The sequence below is a fragment of the Seriola aureovittata genome, chromosome 4, assembly GCF_021018895.1.
Source record: "Seriola aureovittata isolate HTS-2021-v1 ecotype China chromosome 4, ASM2101889v1, whole genome shotgun sequence".
NCBI classification, from domain to species: Eukaryota; Metazoa; Chordata; class Actinopteri; order Carangiformes; family Carangidae; genus Seriola; species Seriola aureovittata.
Window position 1 is genome coordinate 30,520,851 of NC_079367.1, and position 12,850 is coordinate 30,533,700.

The following is a 12,850-nucleotide window of genomic DNA, read 5'->3' on the forward strand; positions in this document are numbered from 1 at the left end:
ACCAATCAGACACTCCCTGATGATGATGATGGAGAAGAGTCTGAACCTTCACTCAGTCTTGTATGTTTTAAAGGAGACGTCCATATAGAGGAACTTGTCAGTAGAGAGTGTGATCCCTGACATCCCTTCCTCCTGCCTCTGAAAATGTCTTGGAAAATCATTTCTTGAGAAGACCGGAGACTCTGAGATCACCTTTGTCTCAGCTGACTCTGGCTGCAGTTTCAGTGTTTGTCTTCAATCTTAAAACCAACCTGTTCGCATCAGCACAAAGAAGTGACTGTGATGACACCTGTTGTGGTATAAAGAAAGTACAAACCAATCAGTCAGACAAGATGGACGATCTGTGATAGATTGATTAACAGTTAATCTGATCATTATATTCAGGTTACTGATGAAACATCAGTGTCCATGTAAACGTGATGTGTTTGTGTGTTTCAGGGATTTTCTGGCATCCCCGGTCTGCTCGGAGAGAGAGGATTCAAGGTGAGTCAACACAGCACACTAAAAAATAACAATAATATGAAACTAGTGTCAAAGTGACTTTGAGCTGATTTGTCTTTAGAGAACTTGTTTTGTGCTTCAAACCTAAAAGGACTAGTTGTCAAATCATCAGCAAATCTTTTCTGAAAAATCATCATGTTGTAACGAGTTTGGCAATGTCATGAAGTAGTGTGGGATCATGGGAGTTGTTGTCTTCACCACCATTGTCGTCAGCTTCTCCTGGTTTGGATTCCTTCAGTGTCAGTGGTTCAGGAGGTTTTTACCAGCAGCTGAATTAACAAACACACCAGGGGAATATAACCAATAGAAACACTGAATTAAGAAGTTTCACATTAAAAATCTGTGTTTCCCTGACACTGTTTGGTGGACACAGGAGGTCTCAGAAGGGCTGTGAGCTGAGCTGAAGTTAATGTGACTCATGGGATGTAAGCTGTGGGTATAAACCTGCCATTGGGTGGCTATTTCAGGCAGCCTTTCTGCTTCCCCTGCCTGTTACTGTTTCCAAAATCCCCCTCACTATGGGAAACAACAACAACCTCAGAGCTGCAGCCTTACAAGCTGGAAAAGTTTTGATGAAGATTCGGCTCATGTGCAATCACAGAGAGACATACGTCATAACTTTTTTGTGGTCTTCTTTTTGTGGGGAATTAGTTGTCATAAGGACACTGCTCACAATGTTCCACCTAAATAAGTGAAACATGTTGCTCTTCCTGGGGGATCCCGAGGTGTTCCCAGGCCAGATGAGATATATAATCTCTCCAGTGTGTTCTGGGTCTACCCCGAAGCCTCCTATCAGTGGGACGTGCCTGGAAAACCTCCAGTGGAAGGTGCTCATCCTAACCCGCTCAATTGGATCCTTTCGACACGAAGTAGCAGCGACATACTCTGAGCTCCCTCTGGATGTCAGCCTGAGCCCAGACACCCTGCGGAGGAAACTCATTTCAGTTGCTTGTATCCATGATCTCATTCTGTCAGTTGCTACCCAGAGCTGATGACCAGAGGTGAGGGTTGGAACAAAGACTGACTGGTAAATTGAGAGCTTTGCCTTCTGGCTCTCCTGGCTCTTCACCACAACTGTCCGGTACAATGCCCACTTTACTGCTGACGCTGCACCGATCCGCCTTTGAATCTCCATCCTACCCACAATCATGAACACCCAAGATGCTTAAACATCTTCACTTTGGGCAGAAACTCCATCCCAACCCAAAGAGAGCAATCCAGCAGAGACCCATGGCCTCAGACTTGGAGGTGCTGGCCCTCATCCCCACCACTTCACACACAACTGCAAACTGCCCCAGTGCATGCTCAAGGACCTGGTCTGACGAGGTAAACAGGACCACATCACCTGCAAATGGCAAGGAGGGAATTCTGAGGCTCCCAAACTGGACACACTCCTCCACCCAGACTGTGCCTTGAAATCCTGTCCATGAAAATCACAAACAGGATTGGTGACAATGGACAACCCTGGCAGAGTTCAATACCCACAGGGAACATGTTTGACTTTCTGCTGAGAATACTTGTTTACACTTTTGTAATACAAGGACCGGATAGCTTGTAGCAACGGCCCCGGGACCCCGTACCCCCCACAAGTCCACAAAGCACATGTAGACTGGATGGGCAAACTCAATGACCCCTTGAGTAACCTTGCCAGGGGAAGGAGTTGGTCCTCTGTTCTACAGCCAGGACAGAATCCGCATTGCTCATCCTGAATCTGAGGTTCGACAATCAGTGGGAGTCTCCTCTCCAGCACCCTGGCATCGGCTCTCTTGGGGATGCTGAGATCCATCCAATGATGGAAATCCTTCTTCTGGTTAAAATATATAGTTAAACATAACCAAGATCTAACAAGAGTATCATGAAAATGCAGCTTAAAGAGGACTTATTATGACCATTTCTAGTGTTCATTTCATTCTTGGTGTCGACTAAAATAGATTTACATGCTTTAATGTTCTGAAAAGACATTTTTCTTCTTCTGCTGTACATTTTATACTGTACTCTTCACCCTCTGTCTGAAACGCTCTGTTAGAGCTCAGGGCTCTCTAAGGCCCCCCTCCTCCCACTGAAGCACACTGGGCTCTGATTGGTCAGCTTCAGCTTGGCGGCAACAACCATGGCAATGACCTGTTGCTCATGTCTTGTGTAAACAAATGGTTGTGACGGCTTCAGTTCTGCCTTATCATTTTGAGCAAAAGTCCTGAACCTAGGGCTGGGCAATATGGCCAAAATTGTTATCACGATAAAAATGTACATATCAATCAATATCGATATTTATCACAATAAATGGCACATCTTTATTTCTTTCAGTCAATTGTGGTTTCAAACTGTTCTATTTAGTCAGAACATGACAAAAACAGATCCTTTTCAGTCCTTTTTACTCAACAAAGTAAATAGAAAAAATTAAGTTCTGCGGTGTGATACAGCACACATGTAACATGATCAGACTGGATAATAAATGAATAGACAAAGAAGACTTGCACTGGGTACTGGCCCGGCGCTCATTTTGGCCTTTAATTTCTTACTTTCTGGTGTGTTCTAACGGGTGATATTGTTTCAAATGATGAAACAGGTTTGTGGAGTTGCCTGTCTTTGATGGAACCGGTCTCCGGCACAGTTTGCAGTGTGCATTGCTCTTTTTTTTTGCCGGACTGTAAATAGCCAAAACTTTTCCAAACTACTGAAGTTGAGAGTGTCACGTCTTGGGAGTAAGGCTGGACCCAAATGCAACCACACAAGGGATTAGTGCAAAAAATGTTTTAATAACAAAACAAAAAAAAGTGACTACTTACAAAACACTGGTGAACCAATCGAACAGAAGCCGAAACACGGGGATACACAGGGGTCAAAAACAGCAGGCCAAAACACAAGGAACCACAGGGGATAACAACAGGTAACACACAGGACAATTACAGACAAACTGACACAGACACTGGGGAGCACAGAGAATAAATAGACACAAGAGAGGCAAGGGTGATTGAAGACAGGTGAAACACATTAGGGCGGGGCAGACAATCAACAAGGAGGGAAACAGGACAAAGACAGGAAGTAAAAACATTGAGACACACAAGGAAACAAACTACAAAATAAAACAATCCAAACATAATCTCAAACATAAAATGTCCACCAATGGCCTCTCTTGTTGACGATATTTTCATCCTCTTAGCTGTGTTCTGCTTTTTCTGCGGTGTCACTCATTTCACCTTATTTGCTTCTAGCCCATCAGCCACTGCGTGCATCTGTAAATAATGTCACGTGCTGTCCTGTATTTATACCTCTCACCATGCATCCTAACTTGCACAATGCAGACCTCTATTCCTGCGACATGATTGGCCGTTTGTGATTCATTTGTGGGCGTGCTATAAGCATGGAAATGAATTATATTGAACATTTATCCAACATTTTTAATGTTTCTATCCAGGAAAATAATTTCGCATGATCATTGCTAACGTTTTATTTCCCAGCCCTAAATGGAAGTAATGTCGGGACCCCAACAGGGCGTTTCATACAAAGGAAAACCAAACAAACCAACCCTGTAAGAGTTACTCCCTGTGGTGTAAACTTTGATCCTTGAGACTGTGTAGACCATTTACATGCACAAAAACCTATATTACATGGTATAGATGAGCAAAGGGGATATGATGTCATTGACAGGCAACCAAATGACATGTGTTTATTTGATTAAAATCACAGATTTCTCTGGTTTGAGAATTTCTAGAAGAGCATTATGTGATAATTTGAAGTTGTGTCCTGGGTTTCCTCCTATGATGTACACCCGCCAGCCAATCAGAAACCAGGATTTCCTTGTTCTAAAAGTGTGTGTGTCTATGTGTTTTCAGGGGATTCAAGGAAGTCCAGGCCTCCCAGGTCTGATTGGACGAGAAGGTCCTAAGGTCAGTCATTTTTTTCTGTCTGTAATGTTTCTGTCCTGACCAATCAGAGACAGGTAAATCCAGACACCTAAGGTGTTTGACTGCCCCTCCTCTAACACCTGCTGTATCTTCTATAATGAAACTGACGTATGATCCTTGTTGGAGGACATCTGAGCACCTGCCTGTGATTATATCGTCTGTCATGAATCTGTCTGTTCCCAGGGCATGATGGGAGATCCAGGTCCTAAAGGCCTCCCTCAGGAGGTAGATGTTACACACACAGGTATGGATCAATACAAACTGATTGATCAGCTCATTGGTGATCAATCAACAGATTCTGTCCTTGTCTGCTTGGTATGATGTCATCACTTTGGTGTGATGTCATCAGTTTGGTATGATGTCAACTAACTGCCACCTGTTTTCAAGGTGATGTTGGAGGCAGCGGGCCCCCCGGACTGAGCGGCCCCGAAGGAGACATGGGGCTGATGGGAATGCATGGTCCTCCTGGAGCCCCCGGCCTCTCCATACCTGGTCAGCCTATGAGCAAGGCAGCATCATGTGTTCTGACAGTGACAGTGAAGGTGAAATGTGTTTAGGTGGCATAAGATGAATAAAGTTCTCTGATGGTTCCTCCTCAGGTCCAGCAGGTATTGTAGGTCCGAGCGGAGTTCCAGGATCCAAAGGGGAGAGAGGAGATCCAGGTCCGGTCTATAAAGATGGACCCACACCTGGAGAACCTGGAAAACCAGGATATCCCGGATTTAGAGGATTGAAAGGAGAACCAGGAAGTCCAGGTACCAGAGAACTCTTGTTCACCTGTTCTTTAACTTCAGACATGCCTATAACATATCAATCATTGTAATCAGCAGAGATCACTGAATGCTGACATACTTACCACTTGTTTCTCTCCTCAGGTCGTTACTGTCTTCCCGGGGCCCCAGGAGAATCAGGAGACCTGGGTCAACAGGGAATACCAGGGGATCAGGGATTCCCAGGGTTTAAAGGTCATTGTCTAGACTGATTGATTCTTAATTGATTGCTATTTTCTAGACCAATGAAATGTTGAGTGGGAAGTTTCGTATCACTGGTTCTCATGTGTCTGTGATGTCATCACATCAGACTGACACCACCTGGATCACTGGAAGAATCCTCCTATTGTGCAAGACTTTCCTCGGGTCTTTATAAACATTACAAAGCACATTGTCCTTTACTGTTGAGCCTAGAGTTGGGAACAACCAACAAACCCCAATGAGACCTCAGAGGCCTGCTGGAGACAAAGGGCTGCAATAGATCTCTAATGTCGGTATGACCATGCAGAACCCTGCAAATAATGACAAGAACTCTGACTTGACTTTTGAATTTGGGTGAGGACAGTTACTGTAGTCATGATAGGTGAAAATACGATATTGGTCGGAATGTACAGCACTGTGCAAAGGTTTTAGACAATAAAAGTAAAGTGAGGAAGTTTTCAAAATAAATCCACGAATAGTTTTGATTTCTCAGTGAATTTCATCCAAAGTCCAGTAAAAATTAAATCCCTAAATCAGATCAGTATTTGCTGTGACTCCCCTTTGCCTTTAAAATGACACCAGTTTTACTTGGGACATCTGCACATAGTTTTTCAAGGTAGTTTCTCAAGTGCTTAAAAGTATTGCACAGTACTAGTCACATAACAGACTGGATGGAAACATGCATTAATTTATATTTTATTTGTACATTTTCTGAAAATGAGGTTAAAATTAGATTTGGATGGAAACCTAAGTACAGACACATTTCTGACTGAGGATTTAAAGCTCCATATATAAAGGTCTCTGTCCATGTGTTGTTTGATTATAAAGCAGGTCTAGGTTTTATTTTAATACTGTGAAAGTATTAAAGCCTCAGTCCACAGAGAAATGCACACAGCCTGTATTCAGAAAATCAGCCTTAAAACCAGCCGTCAGGACTTCTGTAACTTTGTGATGTCACAACAAAACAGTCACCACCCTCAGCCACGCCCAAAGCCCCAGATTGGCTCACCAACCTTGTTACTAGCGCTGTGGAGAGAAACTTGAGAGGAGATGTAAAACTACACTGAGATGGTTCTTGGTTCTTAAAACCGCAAACATATCTTCTTATGGATCAACACTTCAGATAAAACACAGAAGAAGAGGAAAAGATGGAGCTTTAACAGATGAAACAATGGAATAAAGACCTTCCTCTCACTCTCTCATCCTCTCTTATCCCTTTTGGATAGGACTAGCTCAGATTATACGAGACCCTCGTTCCTGAAGTCCAGCAACCAATTAATAGACAGATAGCAATCCAGCTTCAGTTTTGTGTTGGCAGTGCTTCCCTCCAGCATGTTGTTATCCCTGATGTGAGGTTAAGTGGAAAGATTTTCCCTGAGGACCTCCACAACCTGACTTTCTATTTTTAAATCTACCTACGTGTTATAGGCTCTAATGGTGCCTGCAATTGTGGCCCTCCTTTAATACTAAGGGGCCCCCCCGGCCCTGTGGGTGACTCGGGAAATCAGGGGTTTCCAGGAGTCCCAGGGGCCCCAGGGCAGAGAGGAGAGAAAGGTTTACCTGGAGATACTGGAGATACTGGAGAACAGGTGAGTTACCAAACACCAGGGTCAGAGGTCGTATCAGTAACCCAAAGTTCATTGATTCTTTTTGCGTGTTTGTTCTTTTTGTGTTGTGGTTTTGTTTTATTTATTATTTTTTTTGTGTCTGTAGGGTCTGGGTGGATTTCCAGGCGTCAAAGGGGTAAAGGGTCAGAAAGGAGATTTCATTGTGGTGGATAGAATAGGTGAGTTTGTCACCTGTCTGCACACCTGTCTCACCTCTCCTGAACTCTACACACCAGTACACCACTTATGTCAAACAATGTCTCTTTCTTCAATTTTAAAGATTTATTTTTTTGCAGTCCCACTTCCTGTTTTATGTCCCTATTTGTTTATTTTGTGTGTTGTTTCTAAAAATCAAACAAAATCATCTGATCATCTGCATACATAAACTTTTAACATGTACATGTACCATTTAAAAAGTTTATATTTGCACAAAGCAAAATGGTGTATACCCACAATCTAAGACCAATAATAATCGTAATCTGATTTATTATGCTTGTTTTTTTCTTCATTAATCCCGTTCAGCCATAAACGTTCCAAGACCCCTTAGAAATACTGATACATGGGGCGTTGAGTGGCGCAGTAGGTTGAGCCCCATGTGTAGAGGCTACAGTCCTCGCTGCAGCAGGCCCCGGTTCAAATCCCGCATCGGACGGCCCTTTACTGCGTGTCATTCCCCCTCTCCCTGTCTCTCTCCTGTCTCTGTCCAATAAAAGCCCAAAAAATATATAATAAAAAAAAGAAATACTGATACAGATGTTGGTAATGTGAGGTGTTTGTGATCAGGCAGAAATCAGGAAGATGAATTAATGTGACTTTAGCTGTGATTTTGTGTCATTGTATCAGTGGCTCTGATTGGATGTTTGTCTCCAGGTGAGAAAGGAAACATTGGCCAGTACGGCCCCCCAGGCAGACAAGGATTCTCTGGGAGAAGAGGACGTGATGGACTCCCTGGCGCCCCTGGTAACCCTGGTCCCCAGGTGAGTCAAATGCTCCAGGTGAACTCACAGCACAGGTTAGTGTAGTACAAGTATAGAAAGGGTTAAAAAGAGTTTCTCAGAAACAGAATGGTTAGTGATGAGGATGGAGGAGTCCAGAGACAGAGAGCTGAACATCAGATTGACATGAAGTTAGTGGTGATTTCACAGCTCTTGAGTTCTGTACTAATGTACAGAACATAACTAAACTACATCCTCATCTAATGAATGTTCTTGATCTCATTCCTCCTCACAGAAAATTAACCCTTTACATTTTAATGACTCCCTGACTTTTCTCTATAGCTGTGGTTCCCAACCTTTTCCAACTCATGACCCACTTGAAAATCTCAAAAATCTTGACAGTCCACATCCGACCCTGTAAGAATAATGTCTCAGAGCACTTTTTATTTTAATGATAACAATCAAACAACAGGACTGAACTGAGAACAGGGGAGGCTCAGTTTTTTTGTGACAGAGGAGAGATATGACAGATTCACCATCTTTCCTTTTAACTGTTCCTGCTGCTAACCAGCTTTTCATGTTGATACTCCAGTTTTTGGCATGGATGTGATCTTTTAACGTACAATCAGACTGAAATAGCAAACAAATACTTCTTAACATTTTTAATATTTTAAAGATCATGTCATTAAAAAAAAATTATTATTATTTTGATGCTTAGAAGTCATAGACAAGAGCCACTCCGTCTAACTGACCACCTGACCCACAACCATCAGGTTTTCTTCGGTATCACAGGAAGTCAATGATAGATCCATGTACATCTGTGGGGAGCATTTACTCATCATTACTCAGTTTCAGCTCCACCACTGGTAAAACAGTAACTGTAAAACCAGGAAGCTTTTTCACATTGTTGCTGTGATGAAAGCTGCAGCACCTCTGGCTGGATGATGCTCCTGGTCCAGCTGTTCTGACTCCTGTTTCTGTTCAGGGTGACAGTTTCACCAGCTCTCCTGGAGACAGAGGCTTCCCAGGGTTTTTAGGGCCAAAGGGACCATCAGGACCTCCAGGCTCTCCAGGAGCAGATGTAGGTGGAGCAATAGGACAGCGTGGGCCCCCTGGGGAGCCGGGAGCTCCAGGAATCCTGGGTCCCCCAGGGCCAAAAGGGGCTACTGGTAAGAATCAATCTGAAGTCAACATTAAAGTACTGTGAAAACCTGCTCCAGCAATGTTTCATTAGCTCTCCCAGAACTCCTCATTTAAACTCTCAATGAATCCTCCCACTACCTGTTTGACTGGTCCTCTTCCTGCAGGTGACACTCTGCCCTGTGTACCCAGAAACCCCGGCCCCCCAGGAGAGAAGGGAGACACTGGGAACGCAGGTAAACACCACCCATAACATCTGTCTGTCTGTTCACCTGTCTAACCACCTGTGTGTCTGACTTCCTGTTCACCTGCCTGACCACCTGTCTGTGTCTCCAGGTTACACAGGACTCCCAGGTCCTTCAGGTTTTCGTGGCATCACTGGGCCTGATGGAATTAAAGGAGAAAAAGGACAGTCTGGACTTCCTGGACTACCTGGACGACAAGGTACCAGAGCACACCTGTCACACCTCCTGATGTCTGTAGATTGTCTATAACAGTATCTTTACATATTTCGCCTCCGGCTCCTACAGGGCCTCCAGGACTTGTTGGAGATACTGGAGAAGAAGGATCTGAAGGCTTCAGTTACGGAGGAGATCCAGGTACAGTCACTGTCAGTGGTTACTTTACACCTGAGTCTTACCTCGGTAGTTTTATAGATCAAAGATCCAAATGACACCAAAACCATCTGTTCTGACCCATCTGGACCCATTTTTCTGAATCAGTGACTCAGCCATGAAAGCATGTCTGGTTGAATCAGAGTCTGGTGGTTTCTCGCCCTTGGTTGGATTCATTTGACCAGAACACAGCAGTCGTATTGTGACCAAACCAACTGCATAGGCCCTTCAGTGAAAGTGGCCTGTATCCAGTCTCAAATTAATTCTGGAGCAAATTGTTTGTGGTGATCTCAAGGTTTGGCATTACTTGTTTTGTGTCCCATAAAACAAAAGTGTCAGAGGAACCAAAGATGACAATGAAACACGTCTAGACCCTTGTCTGAGATGAAGTAACAAAGTGAATTAATCACAAAAACATTCACTCTGTTGAAAACTACAAAGATTCTGAGGCATACATCTGAAAAATAACACACCATATAAAATAAATCGCATCCCACTTCACATGCTAACAAACACACGCTCAGTCTTTCCCTGCCTGTCTGTTGTCCAGCAGCTGCTGGTTAATAAGTTTAACTCACGAATGAATGTTTGCAACCTCCTTCAGCGGTCATTAGCACGAACAGAGTTCAACACATGAGAAGGGTGAGATAACTTAACGCTCTTTTGTCATTTATTCTGTGAACAATTAGGTCTATATTAGATATATTATGTCTCCACGCTGGCGACAGTCAGAGTCAGAGGCTTATTGCTTTCAGTTTGTCCGTCTGTCTCATTCTCGTGAAATACGATATCTTAATAAGGCCTTGAAGGAACTTCTTCAAATTTGGCACAAACATTCACTTGGACTCAACGATGAACTGATTAGATCTTGGTAGTCAAAGGTCAAAGGTCAAGGTCAGTGTGACCTCACTAAATGTGGTTTAGGCCATGTGAAAACAATATCTCCCTAACACCTTGAGGGAATTTCTTCAAATTTGGTAAAAGCTTTCACCAGGCCTCAAGGTTTTGGGTTTGTGAATGCAATATCTCCAGAACTCCTTAAGGGAATCCCTTAACATTTTGCACAAATATCCACTGGGACTCGAGAATGAACTGACTAGATTTTGGTGGTCAAAGGTCAAAGGTCAAGGTCACTGTGACCGCACAAAACAGTTTCTAGCCATAACTCAAGACTTCACAGCAATTATGACAAATAAATGAGTCTCAGAGGGAAAAGGAAGTGAAAAACAGTCTAAACTAACCAAAACACATCAGTAAAAGTCAGGTGAGAGTGTTCTCGGCTCTCATTATGAGATGTGTCTGAGGTGGGAGAGAGAAAGTAAACAGGAAGAAAGTCCTGAAGCTAACCCTGGTCAGAGCTCCAACTGTTGACCTTCATCTGATACGATCTGCAGGTGTGAGCTACACAGGCTCAGTCAGTGAACTCAACATCCACAGTCAACTTCCTGTTTCACCTGTTCACAATGTCCACTAACAACACACCGGTTATGCTGCTTTAGTTTCTTGCATGTAAACACATGGATGAAGAACAGGTGTAACAGAAGTTGTGTCCCTGCGCAGAGGACCAGGCTGATGAAAAAGGTTTTCCCTCTGAGAACTTGTTCAGGTATGAACATGAGAACCCAGAATAGAAACTGACTCATCAGATGTTTAACTGTGTGTGTACAGGCTCTCCAGGGATTCCAGGCTATCCTGGGCTCAGGGGCCCAGCAGGAGACTCTGATGTCGGACCCTCAGGACCCATTGGCTTCCCAGGACCACTGGGCTCTCAGGGACCTAAAGGAGTTCCTGGTCCCCCCGGCATAGACGGAGTACAAGGTGAATGACTAGACCTGAGATGAAAGCCATATTTTAGAATTTACTCTCGTTGAAATGGGGCACCAGTCCTCTGGGAGGACAACAATGAATTACTTCATTGCCAAATTTATCAATCTCATATCGGAAGCCATGACTTCTCGATTCAATGGATCTCCAGTCTCTAAGTCAAAAGAATAGAACAGGACAACAACTGGGTGTAAATAAAGGAGTTTATATAACTACTATTTACAGAGTAAATGCAAGGTGTAATAATCATAAAGATGAAAATAATAATGAAATGAGCAGTGTGATGAGTTGGCAATGGTGGGAGAGAATATGTTATGGAAACTAAGGGTGTTACACCCTCACACACCTGTACAGTGGTCCAGGTACAACCTGTTCATCATCCTGAAAATGTGTCAGAATATTAATGAAAGATCGCGGGAAAAACCCAAGTAAGAGGAAGAAGTAAAGAGTCGACTGTGAGAGGAAGTCAAGTATGGTGATTTGATCTGATTTGATCTGATCTGAAACTATCTGAACTGAACTGATCTGATCTCAACTGAACTGAACTGATCTGATTTCAACTGAACTGAACTGAACTGATCTGATTTCAACTGAACTGAACTGAACTGAACTGAATTTATCTAATCTCAACTGAACTGAACTGAATTGATCTGATCTGATCTGATCTGTTCTGATCTGATCTGTTCTGATCTGATCTGATCTGTTCTGTTCTGATCTGATCTGTTCTGTTCTGATCTGATCTGATCTGATCTGATCTGATCTGATCTGATCCACACTCATTCCTGCTACGTCTCCTCTGTTCTGCTGTGATAAGACCTCACTTGTTTTCTGTGTTTGTCCAGGAGTCCAGGGTCTGGCCGGGGGCCCTGGAGCGAATGGCCAGAGAGGGCAGGATGGAGCCCCAGGTATCACTGGTCCCCCAGGTCCTTCACCTGGCCTCTGTGACATAGGGAAACCCGGTTCCAGGGGCCCCTTTGGCCCTCAGGGACCCACTGGACCCCCAGGTAAACTCTTTACTTTACTTCATGTTACATTACATATTTAAGAGAAGCTCGTTGTTAAAATAAAACTTAATCAGTATGACTTCTTTCTTCTCTGTAGAAAAATATTAAAGTTTCAGTGCTGTCTGTTAATCTGTGGTGACATCATGTTTAATTTTCAGGTTTTCAGGGAGAGAAAGGTGAGACTGGGGAGGTGGGTCCTCCAGGCTTTGGCCTTCAAGGCCCTTTAGGGAAACCAGGTTCTCCAGGTGTCCCAGGATACCCGGGGCCCCAGGGCCCCTCTGGCCCCATTGGAGACTCTGGACTGCCAGGGCCCGACGGTCAGAAAGGTGAGCTCCTCCCACCAACACAC

General features: G+C 43.8%; 1 protein-coding gene across 1 annotated transcript in view; it reads left to right on the plus strand.

The window, feature by feature from the left end:
• Positions 1-12,850, plus strand: part of col4a4 (collagen, type IV, alpha 4) — a 51,789-nt gene that overhangs the window by 21,174 nt on the left and 17,765 nt on the right. Inside the window, exons 16-31 of the mRNA XM_056375013.1 lie at positions 439-483; positions 4,335-4,388; positions 4,590-4,650; positions 4,794-4,898; positions 5,006-5,161; positions 5,282-5,371; positions 6,806-6,966; positions 7,091-7,163; positions 7,855-7,961; positions 8,905-9,088; positions 9,227-9,295; positions 9,396-9,503; positions 9,590-9,658; positions 11,342-11,491; positions 12,340-12,501; positions 12,660-12,827. Coding sequence (XP_056230988.1) covers positions 439-483; positions 4,335-4,388; positions 4,590-4,650; positions 4,794-4,898; positions 5,006-5,161; positions 5,282-5,371; positions 6,806-6,966; positions 7,091-7,163; positions 7,855-7,961; positions 8,905-9,088; positions 9,227-9,295; positions 9,396-9,503; positions 9,590-9,658; positions 11,342-11,491; positions 12,340-12,501; positions 12,660-12,827 — 1,762 coding nt within the window. The remainder of the gene's footprint in view (positions 1-438; positions 484-4,334; positions 4,389-4,589; positions 4,651-4,793; positions 4,899-5,005; positions 5,162-5,281; positions 5,372-6,805; positions 6,967-7,090; positions 7,164-7,854; positions 7,962-8,904; positions 9,089-9,226; positions 9,296-9,395; positions 9,504-9,589; positions 9,659-11,341; positions 11,492-12,339; positions 12,502-12,659; positions 12,828-12,850) is intronic.